The sequence below is a fragment of the Octodon degus genome, unplaced genomic scaffold (assembly GCF_000260255.1).
Source record: "Octodon degus isolate 3935 unplaced genomic scaffold, OctDeg1.0 scaffold00078, whole genome shotgun sequence".
Taxonomy (NCBI): domain Eukaryota; kingdom Metazoa; phylum Chordata; class Mammalia; order Rodentia; family Octodontidae; genus Octodon; species Octodon degus.
Genome location: NW_004524654.1, coordinates 217088 through 232907, shown reverse-complemented (window position 1 = coordinate 232907; position 15820 = coordinate 217088). Strand labels below are relative to the sequence as shown.

The window sequence follows — 15820 nt, the reverse complement described above, 5'->3', positions numbered from 1 at the left end:
TATGTGTCATATACATTGTTTATCCATTACTCAGTTGATTGACATTTGGGTAACTTCTGTCTTTTGGTTATTTTGTATAATGCTGCTATGAACACTGGTTACACATAATCTTAATCCCTGCTTTTGATTGTTCTGAGCTAGGTGCCTTGAAATGTAATTGCTGATTATAGGGTAATTCTATGTTTAGCATTTTGAAGAATTCATAGTCGTTTATAGGAAATCTATGTTGTGCAAGTCAGCTCTGGTCATCCTAACCTGAAACAATGTGTGTGTGTGTGTGTGTGTGTGTGTGTGTGTGTGTGTGTGTACACGCATGTATAGGGGAGAGAGCCCTTTCTCTCTCGCTGCAAACGCCGCCTCCAGAGAGCACTCTCCGAGCCTGTCTCCAGCAGAGGTGCAGGCGGCTAACAGTGGACAGTCGGGTGTGAGGTTGGCCTGGCCCAAGGGGCTGCAGCGTGGGCCATCTCAGTGTGCCCTGGGCGGGCAGTGTTGTGGGCAGCAGGGAGTCTCCTCCGGGCGCTTTGGAAGCTCGCTGCTCAGCTGGGCCGTGTCCGCCCACTCTGGCGGCGGCGCTGGACCGGCCAGGTGAGCGACCGAGGAGTCCACAGCCTGGGGCATAGCCAGCCGTCCGGCCAGGGCACTGCCTGCGGGCTGGGCGCTCAGCCCTCCCCTCCCCGCCCAGGCCACAGTTCCGGAGTCCGGGCAGGGGACGCGCCTCCCGCCTGCCCGCCGGCTCCCTTGGATTCCGCAAACCCAGCGGCACGGGACGACCCGGCTCTCTGACTAAGCCTTGGTGAGTCGCGAGGAGCCTGGCCTCGCCTCTTGAAGCCTCGAGCATCCCGTGGCCATTGGGGGGCAGGGACAGCGCGAGAGGGGCGGCCCCGAGCCGAGCCGGGGTGGCTCCGGCGCCCAGCTGCCTCTCTTTGCTTTGGCAGCTCGCTCCCCAGCCTCGGAAAGAGCTTCAGGAAGGAGAAAGAGACCGGAACCTCCAGGGAGAAACATCCTTGTCCCCAGCCCTGCGATGAAGACTGCGGGGTGCTGAGGCAGCAGGTACTGAGCTTCCCTCCGGGAAGTCGCTCCACAGACTCCCAGCGCCCCAAGGCTGCTGGGGAGCAGAGGGAGTGCGGGCTTCTGAATGGGGAGGGGGCTCTTCCAGGGACCCCAAAGAGGGCATCTCTCAGGACAGCCAGGCTACGCCCTCTTTCTTGTCCTTCGGTATAGTTGTCCAGGCTTCCAGAAGGAAAAAAAAAAAAAAAAAAAAAAAAAAAGAAGAAGAAGAAGAGGAAAGAAAGTTTTAAGTAAGAGAGTGCTGGAAGTAGGATATATTGGAGGTGGGCAGGGGCTAGAAAGACCCGTCCAGCGATGCAGATGACAGCGCAGGGGGATGGAATATAGGGCATGGGATTCCTCCTTGAAAGCAGAGAGTACAGCAGGAAAGACTAGAACAATTTTCCTTACAATCCTTAGTCTTCTAGCCTGTCTCACCACCCCAGAAGTTTCTATATTCTTGGTTTTAAATCCTGGCTGTGAGCCTTCCTAGTGGTGTGCTTGGTGGGTGCCCTCAGGGGTGGGGTGTCCTGACACACAGGGCCTGCAGGGGGCCAGTCAGGTCTCACTGAGTTCTCAAGCCTTGACCCCCTTTGGCTCTTCAGCTCCCATCCTTTTTTTTTTTTTTTTTTTTTTTACTCCAGATGGGAACAGAAGTCAGTCGGCTTGCTGGACAGGACTGAGAGCTCAGAGGAGGGACAGAATCCAGATGAGGTGCTGGGTCTATAACCTGGCCTCCTACAGACAGGCTCTGGGGCCTTTCCTTGAGGAGCTTGGGCAACAGGCTTTCTTGGAAGGTCTCGGGCATCATCCTTGTGTCTTCTTTTTTCCAGGAACTCAGGATTGCCATTCTTCTCCCTCTTATTCTCTTGATAGTTATGGTACATTCCAGACCCCAAGCCTTCTCTTATGTCCAGCTCCCTGGTCTGAAGTCTTCAGGCTTTGAGAAGGGCTCTGCAGGGGAGGGGACCCTGGTTACCTTTCTGTCCTTGCCAGTGTTCCTTACAAACCCTGTAACCATCCCCATTATGTGGTGTGGTGGTCTCAGGGCCAGGGTTTCCTTCTCCTTCCCCTTCCCTGCAGCTAGTTGGCCTAGCACTCAGAATTCCTTGCATTCTGGGGTGTAACACTGTCCCTCTCCAGGGAGCTCTGTGCTTTACAGACAGTATTGATCTCTTTCCTGGAGGATGTTGAAACTGAGTGTTTAAGCTGTTTACCTCAGGACACACAACCCCTGAGGAAGAACTCCACTCTCAGGTCCCCTCTCTAATGTCTTCAGTGGGTGATAGGCTGAGACCTTGCCACCAAAAACTTTGCTTGGGGGGGACAGGCCTTGGGAGACACTGTGCCTTGCTTCTAGGATCACAGCAGATTTTGATGTGGGAAAGGAAGCTGGGTGAGGATGGGGAAGGTAGCTGCTACATGGTCTCATAATTTTATATCTGTGTTTTCCCAGAAGATCAGCAAGTGGGGAGCAAATAGATTATCTGAAAGTCATCCCTCTGCTGTGGATTTCAGAATAATTTTTTTAGGCACTAGAAAAGAATTACTGCTGCCACAGAATGGGGATGTTCACCTAGGATGTATTTCAGATAGGACAGTCGAAGGAGTTCAGGACAGGTCCCTGCTGTCTTCAGCCTTCCCACACTCTCACCTGTGGTCCTCGAGGAAAAGTACATTTGGTGGAATGGAAATAGATAGAGTCAGGGCCTGACTGTCTCTGTAGCAGTCCAGCCTCCCTCAGTCAAGTGCATCTGTGGTTTCCATTTGTTTACTTCCTGTCTGCTTATTTCCACTCCATCACCCCACATTCACTCTGAGCAGGTGGCTAATGGATCTGCTTAGGCTACAGGATGATTTTAAATTCATCCAGGTTCATTCAACATGGAGCCAACTGTTTGTGTGTCTTTCAAAGGCTTAGAGTGGAGCTGGGATACTGTGCCCCAAGGATGCTGGCGGGAACCTGACTTGTTAAGGGAGAGCTCAGTGTCAGCACAGAGGAAAACATCAGTTGTATAGACATTGCTCCTGCAGATTTCCCAGCAGTGTCACTCACAGCACCACCAGGCCAGATGGAGATCACTGTGGGGATCACGGAAGGAAACACTACCAATTCCTCCACTACCTTCCTTTCTCTACTCGACTCCCATGGAGCACAAGCTGTTTCCCTGCCATTCAACTTTAGCTATGGTGACTATGACATGCCTTTGGATGAAGAGGAGGATGTGACAAATTCCCGGACTTTCTTTGCTGCCAAGATCGTCATTGGCATGGCCCTGGTGGGCATCATGCTGGTCTGTGGTGTTGGCAACTTCATCTTTATCGCTGCCCTGGCCCGCTACAAGAAGCTGCGCAACCTCACCAACCTGCTCATTGCCAACCTGGCCATCTCTGACTTCCTCGTGGCCATTGTCTGTTGTCCCTTTGAGATGGACTATTACGTGGTGCGCCAGCTGTCCTGGGAGCACGGCCATGTCCTGTGTGCCTCTGTCAACTACCTGCGCACTGTCTCTCTCTATGTTTCCACTAATGCCTTGCTGGCCATCGCCATTGACAGGTGAGTGCAGGGGGGTGGGGGCAGCCAAAGTGGTCAGGGAGGAAGAGACACTGGAGTTGGCCCCTCCTTTCCTGCACTTGCAGGTTGATAAGAATGATCCATACTCCCCATGATGTGGATGCATGAGATTCCAAAGAGAGAACTTTACCAGCTTTGGTCAGGCAGGAAGCAGTGGAGCCCCCTACGGTTGTGCAGTAGAAAGGCTTTTGACCACTCTGCTGTGAGTCTGCTCCACGTGTTGTGCCTGTTTCAAGTCTGTAGTAGACAGGTAAGAGGGATATGGATACATAGGCAGTTACTTCTACAGTGAACTTGAAAATTTCAAGGGAAGTTTTTATCCCATTATGAATTTCACAGGAAGGCTGGGGAGATAGCTTAGTAGAATAAGCGCTTCCCTGGCAAGCACAGGGTCCTGAGTTCAATCCCCAGTACCTCAAAAAAAAAAAAAAAGTGAATTTCGCTACCAGGTTGTAAGGAGGGGAGGGAATTGAGGAAGAAGAGAAGAATCAAGATGTATATATTATGTACAGGTACAAATTCCATATGATAAACATGATCATTTTATATATATATATATATATATATCAATAAAATCAATTAAAAAGAATTTCTTTACCAATACATGCTCTCCTAATAATTGATTTTTAAACAAAATTTGCTTTTAAAAAACGCAAAAAGGGAACATAAGTTTGCTTGCTTGTTTTTGTATGAATCACTTTGCACCTTTATATCCATTTATATGCAACAGTGCAAAAGAACTGTTTCTAGTGGTGGTAAATAAAATCAGTGACAGCACCCTTTGTAAACCTTCCTTATAGTTATTTTTACATGGTATAAACTTATGTGAATGGGCCAAAATGGCTATTGTCCCTGGGAATAGTGTTTACATGCTTCTCTGCTTACTTTTCAAAAAGTCTTTCAGGATGAAGGCCCTCGCTGTGGTCCATAACCAGGTACCCTGAGGGTAGAATCAGACCTCTATGTACTAAGATCAGAACAGCCCAGACAGCTTGGTGCACTCCTGTTCTCTCTGCTATACAGCCTTGGGGCTCTGAGTGGTTCAATCTGGCCCGAGAAGTCAGGGCATCCTGAGTCAGTGTTCCAGAGAGGAGCACAGCTAGCAGAGCATGTTTTGGAAAGCTGGAGAGAAGTGGTAGAATAACCTCAGAAAGGGGGTCAGATGGAGTCTGGCATTAAAATCCATTGCTCCACTGTGGTGTAGAGTCACTGTCTCCTTTCCCTAGAGAAGGATGTTAAGGACTTTATCTGCCTAGGCAAGGACTCTGAGCAAGCCTGCAACCAGAGCACAAGGGCAAAGGTCAAGCAGAGGTTGTGCAGCCAAAGTTCCCAAGGAGGAGCTGCAGGGACGTGGTATCTGACCTTGCCTGAACATGGAAATCGCTTTTTCTCTCAATACACAAGCAGAACAGAGCATGTGGGGTCTTTCCCCGAAAGTGCATGCTATCAGGCCTTCTCAGGAGTCCACCAAGTCATGAAGGGTAAGGAAGGTAGGTAGGTGCTGTGTGGAGTGGGGCTCTACTCCTGAGGGGAAGTCTGTTAACTGTGCAGCGGCCCCCCTGGTCAACAGGGCTGATGACTGTAGGAGGGCTTCCAGGGGGAGGGTGTGAAGTAAGCTGAGGGGCACTGGTTTGTTTTTAATGTGTAATTCATGTAAACCAATCAAGCACATTCTGCTGAATTCCTTTCACTTTCATACCAAAGGCAACTTTCTTGAAATCCTGCAGACATCTCACTTGTGGTGTGAGTTTATGTACTGCACATTAAATGCACCAAGTATGAGCTGTGGTTGTTCAGGGAGGGGTTGTGACTGAAAACTTGTGCCCTAGCTTTGCAGGAAAACATGTGCACTGGCACCACACTGACCTTGGCTCTGGCTCACGAGCAGGCAGCTCTAATGCACTAGGTTTTTTTTATTTTTATTTTTTTATTAAATTGACGTGTGATCTTTGTTTCACATTATTTTATTTTAATGTGTTGTTGCCATCTAATTTCAATTTCCTGGTCTAGGAATCATTGATTTTTGTCTAGTCTCATGTGTTGTTCAGAATTTTACTGATGAGTTTCACGTTTGATTTGGTTAGCTTGAGAGAATGAAATTTTTTATCTTAGTCTATACCTATGATTGTAAAAAATGCCTCTAGGTTTTTTTTTAAAAAAATATTTTATTTATCTATTTGGTACAGAGTCTCACTATGCAGCTTGGACTCAGTGATCTTCTTGTCTCAGCCTCCTCAGCACTGGGATTACAGGTGTGTGCCACCACATCCAGTTTCAGTGGCTGGCATGGCATGCAGTACCAGAGATCAGCCCAAGTCCTTGCGCTTGCTAGGCAGGCACTTAGACTGCCGAACTATCTCCGCAGCCCAGTGCCTCTACTTTTGCTTAACGAAATTTCTCTAGGGATTGTATTAGCAGTTCCTGTTCCTAAGCTTGGATTTTTGCTGTACCATCTACACACTGTAGGGCCTTCTTTTAGTTATTTGACCTCTCTTTGCCTCAGTGTTCGCACGTATGAGATGTGGATAACGAGAAAACTTAATGTATTGCATTGCTGCTTTGAGAATTAAATGCAGTAGTATCTGCAATTGTTTAGAGCAATATTTGAGAAGAGTAAGCCCTAAATAGTAGACATTGTAGTTCTTAAATTAACCCTTAAAGGAACAAGGACAACAACCACCAAGCCGTATAAGTTGAATATTTCCCATTGGCTAGCCTCTTTAATTTCACTGAAACAATTGTTTCTATGACATACTAGAGAAAATCATAAAGTTATAAAAAAATAAAGCTATCAAAATGTAGCAGAAAAGAACTGCTTACCTGCTTCCTTCTTGGATTTTTGTTCCCACTGTTGCTTTTGTTGCTGTTGCCATCATCTAAACTGGAAGGTCTGTTTCATCCTGTCCTCTCTCTCATTCACTAGCACTCATTTAAGTGCCAGGTCCTGGTGAAACACCCTTGCCCCTACCTTTTTCTGCAGTGTCACAGTTTCCCTTTGGGCTTCCTGCATTTGGCATACTTTGGCTCTGCCCAGCTGTCAACCTTACTCCCCTCACTATCCACCCTGGACTGTCCTTCACACATATATTCATTCTAACAACCCTTATAGAGGAATACCATGTGACAGGGACTCTTTCAAGCGCTGGGGCTATAATACCAAGTGAGAGATATTTAAAAAGTTCTCTCCCTCATGGAGGTTATAAATGAGCATAAGAGATTATATTCAAGAGGACTGCAAGGCACACAGAAAAGGAAGGTGATTTCAGAAGTGACAAACACTGAGAACACAAGCACGCACCCTCAGAAGCTCTGAGAGTGACTGAGTGTGGTACCTGCTCTAGGTACCACTTCAAGATAAGTGTCTCTGAGGAGACATTTGAACCGACTTCTAAATGATGGCCAGGAGTCAGCCTCGGGAAGGTTGGGAGAAAGCTTTGGAGATAAGAGAATTATAAGCACAGAGGCCCCAAGGTAGGGAGAAACCTGATTGGTTCTAGGAACAGAAAGCAGGTCCCTTTGCCTTGGGGAAAGTAAGCAAGGCTGCAACCAAATTAGTCTCTGTCTTGGACACATCTCTGTGTCTTGGGTAAATGAGCCACAGTAACACCACTGTCTACAAAGCGCAGCTCAATGTCTTTCACTCTAACCTTATCTAGGCCCAGACTCCGGGTCTCATGCGGGTAATCACATTTGTGTCCTATTTTCCAACCCAGACTGTGATCTTTTTTGAGAACTGTCACCACAGCATTTTTTACATTTCTATTCACCTAGTGCCAGGTACTTGATGGGGATGAAGTTTTACTGAAATCCTACAAGGTGCCCCAAATTCATAGATAGAAAATAATAAACTAATTTAAGACAACTGCTGCTCTTGGAAGCTTACACTTTGGGGGTTAGGAGGGAGGGAGGGAGCTTACATGGATAAAAAGGTTTAAGACTAAGTGAAGGACAATTTTGGAATGAAATCTGGAGCAGGGTGAGATCATTGTGTATTGGGTGGTCAGAGGAGTCCTCGTGGAAGAGATTTGACTTTTAGGTTGGCCTTCAACAAATGAAGATCAGCAAAACAAAGCGAAGATTTTCCAAGAGGATGGAACACTGTTTATAAAAGCCTCAAGGGAGCCAGTGAGATAATTCAGCAGATTAAACTTGCTTAGGCAAGTTTAGGCAAGTGCAGTGATCACGGTTCAATCCTTGGCACCACATGCTGCACCGGCCCCACTCCTAGGGTGGGCTGAGCAGGCCAGAGTCCCCCTGGCACATGCCTATAATCCCAGTGCTGGGGTGGCTGAAAGCAGGAGGACCACCATGCACCCGAGATGCATGGTGAGACCCTGTAACAACCAAATACATAAAAACAAATAAATAAATTAAATAAAAAAATTAAAAACCTCAAGGTAGCAATATCTGAGGTGAAGAACTTTAGGGAGGAAAGCATTGCAGAGACAAAGAAATGGAAGGAGACCAGAGATCAGAAAAGATAGGGTCATATTCCAGAAGTTCTCAAAATCCAATAGAAGGAGAATGAGGAAGATCATAAAATACAATAAATGTCTAAATTAAAAAAAATAGGATAAAAAACACATTGCCAACAATAATCCTCAAAATACTCCCTTCTGGCCTCCAACACATATCCCATTGTTGTCGTTTTCTGGAGCGGCTCTAGAAGTTCTCATTTATGGAAATCTATAGTTGTACTGTTCCTGCCTTGATGTCCTGAATTGACTCAACCTATTGCCTTTCATGATTTTCTTGACCTTGGGGAAGACCCAGAAGTCAGGGCTGGTAAATAAGGTAGATGAAGACACTCTGTAACATTTTTATTTGACAGAAATTCCCTTAAATGTTTTGAATTTATTCAGGACACTGAGGCAGCCATGAAAAGATACTTATAAAAGGGGGCTTCCACATTGGCTCCAGAAAGTGGCAAGATAAATGGGATGATGAATGTGTTCAAGGCAAAAGGGATTATTTTCTGTGGGATTAATAGCAACCTGTCTTTTACTGTAATAGAGCTTTACAATTTTGAATTTAGACACTGTATTTTTTATCCTCCATGAGGTAACCTACTGGCAAAAGGGAAGTGAAAAATCTTTGCAAGAACTCTGTTCCAGGTTCATTCTTTGATGTGGAGACACTTTCATAGTCACTGAGGTGTATCTCAGGGGTGTCACAGCACTAGGATGCTCAGGGTGGGGCCCTCTCTTTTTTTTACCCATAATTCTGAGGTGATCCATCAGTCTGGAATCAGTTGGAGGATGCTTTCCTTTAGCTTTGTTGGGGTCCGCAAAGTTTTCAGTAGTAGATGTCCCCTGGTGAACCCATTCGTTGGGGCTGGCTGCCCCTAGAGAAGGTGGTACATGCTGCCCATCCCACAGCCACTCTTGTAGCTGCTGCAACTGCCATTTCCATGGCTGCATGGGGGCAGAGCCTGTGACAGAGAACGAGCCCACTGCTTCATTTACTCAAACCCAGTCCACCCACTATCACCACACATACTCAGCCCTGGAAATCTCTTTGTCCAGCAGCCTTTATTTCTTGTTCTCTGAGAACTGTTGGCCTTGGATAGATCTGGATCAAAGGCACTGTAGTCATAGACCCTTGGGACTAGCAAGGGTGTGGCGATAATTGGAGAAAAGTAGCTGCCACATGTCTGACCCTTTCATGGAAGGTCAGTAAGTAGAAATCAACTAGAAAGCAAAAAGAAGGTGGCAGTGGCAATGCTGAGAAGGAAGGAGGCAGAGAATTGTTTCACTTGCTGGAAAGGGAAGGGACAGATGGCATGTTGGAGAAGCCACTGGGTTTGCAACAAGATTGGTTTGAGTCATGGCTTTTTCAACTTCTGTGACAGAAGCTGTGTAGCTTTGGACATGTTGTTTACTTTTCTAAGCCTCAGCTTTCTCTTCTTGAAAATAGGACTCTTCACTTCCTTACCCACATAGTGGAGTTAGGATTATTTCATGCAACTGCAGATTTGAACAGTCTGTATAATTTATGAATTCTTTATAAACTATAAGTGACATTGCCAATACTAGAGCTCTGGGCTTCTGATCCTAGCTTAATCAAGGCTAATAGAAACTCCAAAAACAATTTGTTGTAACTTATCTGTAGGCAAATATATCAGAAAGACTTCTCGCACAGCATATGGTGCTAACCTCAGGTAAGGATTGGGGGTTTGGGGAGGGATGTCAGAGAGAGTCAAGAAGTCCCTTTGTCCGGCAGTCTGTAGTTCTTGTTCTCCGAGAACTGTTGGCTTTGAATGCATCTGGACTGAAGGCACTGTAGTCATAGCAGGGATGAAGCAGCCCTGCTAATTGCTTTGAAGTAAAGATTGGATTCAATAAAATAGAAAGCAGTAGAAGACTTGCGAATGCAGTACTTGCCAATAACAGGTAAAAGAACATTGCTGTGTAGACATAATAGCTCTGACAGTAGCATTTATAAATATCAGTCATTTCTGGAGTACTTTGTTGCTGTTTATACACCATAGCTCAGGGGAGTCTTATAGTATCCAGGTGACATTTCTATTTTATTCTTAAGAATTTAACCAACAATGTTAAGGAAAATGAGTCAAATTCATACAACAAGGTTGTTGCAGAGCAGAGTTGTTGATTGGGTTATTGCCTATGGATTCATGGAAATATATTGTAAAAGAAGGGAAGAGAAATATACAGTAAAAATACATATAGTGAACAAATATGAAGGTAGAAGTTTTCTTTGAGAGTGGCTAGCATAACTTTGGGGTGGATGGAGGGAAAATAAGCAATTGAGAACTCTTTTCATGAGGTGTCTGAGCACATTTAATGCACTGGTAACATCAGGAGCACCGTGGCCTTCCTGAGAGACCCCCTTCCCATGGGCAGAAGCATTACTAGCCTCTGCTGATATTCCCATTTCATTTTGCAGCACCATACAGTTGGCTGGAGTGCCAAAGGTGGATGCTGGTGGTCACTGTGGCAGGCAGGAAGCTCAGTGACCAGACAGTGGACTCAAACCAGCCAACTCCATCTGTCATCTTCCAGAAGCTGGGTCAAAGCTTTAGTAAACTCTCCAAATATATTCGGTTGTCTTGGTTGCTTGTGTTATGGGGAGGGATGGCAATGGCAGGAATGTAGTCACATATGCATGCACAGGAATGAACCTCTCTTCAGATCAAAACCCCAGGACAGATGACCTCAAGAGGATTGATTTCAGGGCACACAATTGCTTTGGCTTCCTATGAGGTGCCTGTCATGTTTGCACTCAGCCTTACCTGGGGCAACCTGTGGACACATGAGAATGTGTTTATTTCCAGTGTTGATACGTCATTCCTCTCCACTTCACATCCATCTTTCTCCTTCTCCAACTTCCACCCCCTGCCAGATGCGGAGAGCCTTCCAGGAAACCGGAGCTGTTTGCCTAAGTGTGCTCACTCTGGAATGGGTGCTGTCATCCCACACCAATGACTCACAGCTCCAAGGAAGTGCTCGCTCCTTCCTGGGGCACTGTGGTAACTGCCATGTGGGTTCTTTAGTAACGAATAGATGCAGTCACTTTTATCATCGGATGCTTTGTGGTTACAAAAAAATATGTTCATGTATCTTCTCAATTGATTTTTCACATCAACCCTGAAGGTGAAGTTAAGTGTTTTCTGTCAAGGGCATTGTGGTATACAACCTGAAGAGTCAGTCATCTCTCCTCAGCCTCTTTCTTCTTTACACCTGACAAATGAGATAAAAGACCACATGCTTCCCCCCCCCCCCACATTGCTGAGCAGTATTCTTAAAAATATGGAGTAACTGCCATAGACAGACAAACTGCCCAGAGCTTCCTTGGAAAATGGCTGTTCCTACCAGAACCTCTTTGGAGATTCCAGGTTGATTTAGCCCTAAACTTAAGGTATTTTTCAGAACAGACCTAGGAATTATGACAGGCTAGAAGCTGATATGAAGTATTATTACTAATTCAATAATTTTTTGCCAGTTTTTGGTAGACAGTAGCTTTAAAAGTTTTCCAAAAGCAGTGCTTATTTCTTAAAAATGAGCAAAAATCTCTTGCAAGAAAACAAATTGAGGTTTAGAGAGATTAAGTGAACTCACCAGAGGTTACCTACCTAGTCACGGGTGGAGATGGAGTTTGCATTCAAGTCTGCCTTTATAGAAAGTTCATGCTTCATTGGGCTTTCTCTCATGTATAATTTGCTTCTCATCATGATACCAAAATGAAACTCTTGTCTAGTATCTGTTCCTCTCACTGCATTTGCACTCTTGTCCCAGGTATTTGGTCATTGTCCACCCGCTGAGACCACGGATGAAGTGTAAAACAGCCACTGGCCTGATTGCCTTGGTATGGACGGTGTCTATCCTCATTGCTATCCCTTCGGCTTACTTCACCACCGAAACTATCCTCATTATTGTTGAGACCCAGGAGAAGATCTTTTGTGGCCAGATCTGGCCAGTGGACCAGCAGCTCTACTACAAGTCCTATTTCCTTTTCATCTTTGGCATCGAGTTTGTGGGTCCTGTGGTCACCATGACCCTGTGCTATGCCAGGATCTCCCGGGAGCTCTGGTTCAAGGAGGTCCCTGGGTTCCAGACTGAGCAGATCCGCAAGCGGCTGCGCTGCCGCAGGAAGACGGTGCTGGTCCTCATGGGCATCCTCACAGCTTATGTGCTGTGCTGGGCACCCTTCTATGGCTTCACCATTGTGCGTGACTTCTTCCCTACAGTGTTTGTGAAGGAGAAACACTACCTCACCGCCTTCTACATCGTTGAGTGCATCGCCATGAGCAACAGCATGATCAACACATTGTGCTTCGTGACCTTCAAGAACAACACCATCAAGTACTTCAAGAAGATCATGCTGCTTCACTGGAAGTCTTCTTACCTTGGGAGCAAGTCAAGTGCTGACCTTGACCTCAAAACCACTGGGATGCCTGCCACAGAAGAGGTAGACTGCATCAGACTAAAATAACCTCAACTGACCTTGCAAAATGGAAACAGAAGATGAGATCTTTGGGACACCAACTAAAGATGTGCTTGGGTAGTGCCTCAATCAAGAACCCTCACAACCATGGGAACATCGTGTCCAATGATCTTGAAATTTCTAAAACAAATGAGACTAGATGCTGTCAGTAGCAGTTATTATTCATTGAATGCCTAACTTGTGCAAAGAGTAGCACTGATGAAACCTAGCGTGTTGGTGAGAGATAATTCACAAAGCAGGGGTTAAACCAGGTCAAGTGTGATGCAGACTGGACAAGGAGGCTTCCACATGGAGGCCAGAGAACTTTTGTTTGGAGTGTGAGAACATCTTTGGGTCATCTCAGCTACTCACCACACATTGATCTCATTCATTTCTGGGAGGACCCTTAGGCTTAAATCCACGCCTACCATTCACAAGGTTGGGCCAAGAAGGCAAAAGAGGTTCCTGACTCTTTCTGAAGCCCTTCACTTCTCATCGCTGGTCTGATCCTCACTCTGAATAGCTTTGCATGCAAGCACAGTGTCACTCCATGTTTTGTGGCCAAGTCTGCACCCCCAAAAAACTTTCCTAAGTTATACCCTTGTCCCCACTCCCAAGCCCAGGACTTCACACATCTGTTCCTTTGGCTTTGTGAACTATCACCCCACAGGAAGGAGGTATAGGTGAGGAGAATCAAAATACATGGTGCGAGGCTCAGTTTCTCTGGGTTTAAGGATGACATTGCTTTACCTCTGCTATTCTGGCTTGGACCAGTAGGCTTCCCTTTAAGTCCTTTCCTTTCTTCTCCTGTCTTTATGCATATGATGTGGGGAAACTTTGAATATAGTCACGTGGATGTGGCTATCAGACATTTTCTCACTCTTTTGTCCAGCTCTCAAGTAGCAGAGCAAGAGCTCCTCCTGAACTCTTGCTGATGAGGTACTCTCACCACTGTGACTGGAACGCAGGGTGTGTTTGTCACAGTGCCTGAATCTCATCCTAGTCATGATTCCGTCAGTTGAGACTCACTGCTCTTATATGTTGAAAGCATTCTTGGGAAGCACAGGCCATTCCATTTCTGTTTCTCAGTGTGAAGTCAAGGGCTCCAGGCAGGTGATGTAGCTCAGTGTTAGAGCTCTGTGTATCAGAGAGGAAGAAGAATATGGATTGCTGGGGGCAGGACCAACAGTGAACTGTGGTGGTCCCACCAGGTTACTGAAGCCTCATCCCACTTTTTAACCCGCCTCTTTCATTTGATGTTTTGAGTTTGGAATTTAAGACCCAGAAGATCTAAAAGCCAGCCTTGGCATTTGTGTAATATGGCCCTTGGAAAACTTCTCTGAGACAAAGACAATACACATAGTACTTATCTGTGCTGGCTGTGGAAGCAAATAAAATAATGTGTGATAAAATGCTTTCAGCTACAGAAGTAGTCAAAAATATGTATTATTAACTGTGAAAAGTGCCTGGACAAAGATGTACTTACTACCTTGGTGTCTGTAGCCAAAATCTTGCCATTGTCGGCTTTTATTTTTCAATCAGTGAGTTATCTTCCCCTATTCTTCTTAGCAGCGTGGCATATATTCTATTCCCAATGGCATGTGGTACAAACAAAGCTGTGAAATTTGATGATAGAGTGGAAAGGATGTGGCAGATGAGTCTCCTGTCGGGAGATGAGTCAAGGATTTGAAAACTCCAGCATCAGAGTATCTTTGGGATCTCAGAAGTACTAACCACCTTCCCCTATGTTTCCCCAGCCAATATGAATCTGAACAAAATAATAGAGTTTCCCAGTCTGCTTGTATTCCAATAAGCATGGAGAGCTACAGAGTGACTTGGCTCTACTTATTTAATTCAAGAGCAGGACTTATATAAGGCTAAGTGATTACTGTGTAATAGTTACCCTTTGTATATAGTCAACTCCAGATTGTTTGACAGCAAAATTTATTTTTTATTGTTTATTTCCCTAGAAGACACACTTTCAAAGACGTACCTATTTCTTTTCCTATTGCTTTTTGGTATTCAAAAGACCCTATAATTTGTTTAAAATTCTCTGAAAGACTAAAAATCAATTAAAGTATTAACCTAAATCAAATACACATTGGAGAACAATTCTTATATTTTAAGGAAAATTGTACAATATATTCTAAGATCACTTGTTTTTGGATTAAAAGTCAGAAAGTTATACAATTTATTGGGATTATATTAATCATTTCTGTGAAGACTGCTAAACAAGAGTTGATTATGCCAATCTTATTATTTTTTTTTATACATGACAAAACTCCATCTTGCTTTTTAAGCTAAAATGTATTTTTACTTGTTTGTGTGTGATTTCTAGATATTATTGTCTGTTTGTGATTTTATGTCTGCTTGTGATTTTATAGCAAACAAAACTGTGTTGTTACCAAGTAAAATAAAAAGAGATGTACATACATAGATGGTCATTGGCTGTCCTGTTCTATTGCTCTGTACCTCCCCCATCCTTTTCCTGGTTCTAGCATGATCATTCTTTCAGTAAAGATTGAATAGATTCCACCATCATGTAGATGGTGAGGCAGAGCTATCTCATGCTCTTGATGCTTACGAATTTCCCCATCCTGAAGTGATCTATAGACCTTTGCAGATCTTTCTCTTTTAAACCGACTCTGATAATATCACTGTTACCATTTAGCATCTAAATGCCAAGATTGGAATCCGAGGACTCGCTTATGCCACGGGCATAAGATACGGTGTCTTAGTTGAACAGGCTTCATGGCTAGATGTGCAAAGTGAATAAGGCAACCCTACAATGCCATGCCACTTTCAAGTTCATTGCACTGGCTGCACAGTTGGTAGCATTGCCACAAACTGGTGGCAAGCCCAACGAGGTGACATTTATGATTTTATATTTCTTTCTGTTTTCTAAATACTTCCAATGTGCAGCAAATAGACATAATTTTCTAAGATCAAATTATTTCCATAACTAAAATAAAAGAGGAGCTTTTTAATATATTTACAAACAATTTGTACGTATTTAAAAATAATTGCTTAAATCAAAAACACCCAAAGAAGGAAATGCGGTGGTCACCTCAGAACACTGTCAAGCATGAAACAAGTTCCATACTTTTAATGAGGAAGAGTGCTAGAGAATTTGTAGGATGACCAGAAAATTATAAACACAAGTCTTATTTCTTGAAAAATATGACATATTTTGGAATGCATCCATAGAGTGAGTCCAATTCTCCTTCTCGGAGTGTGAGAGTGTCAAATTCAAAA

At 44.7% G+C, this 15820-nt stretch overlaps 1 protein-coding gene across 1 annotated transcript; it reads left to right on the top strand.

The window, feature by feature from the left end:
* Positions 1 to 521: 521 nt before the first annotated feature.
* On the top strand, positions 522 to 14881 carry Prokr1 (prokineticin receptor 1). The gene is made up of 4 exons (XM_004636135.2): positions 522 to 585; positions 936 to 1050; positions 2963 to 3604; positions 11878 to 14881. Exons 3-4 carry the CDS (start codon positions 3120 to 3122, stop codon positions 12572 to 12574), a joined length of 1182 nt encoding a protein of 393 aa, XP_004636192.1. The 5' UTR covers positions 522 to 585; positions 936 to 1050; positions 2963 to 3119; the 3' UTR covers positions 12575 to 14881.
* Positions 14882 to 15820: the final 939 nt, after the last annotated feature.

What these genes read in the sequence shown, in the direction of transcription:
- Prokr1 (XM_004636135.2), top strand. Translation starts at nt 3,120, where the DNA reads ATGGAGATCACTGTGGGGATCACGGAAGGAAACACTACCAATTCCTCC. An exon ending in CTGGCCATCGCCATTGACAG is followed by an intron (nt 3,605 to 11,877) that starts GTGAGTGCAGGG and finishes CTCTTGTCCCAG; the next exon opens with GTATTTGGTCATTGTCCACC.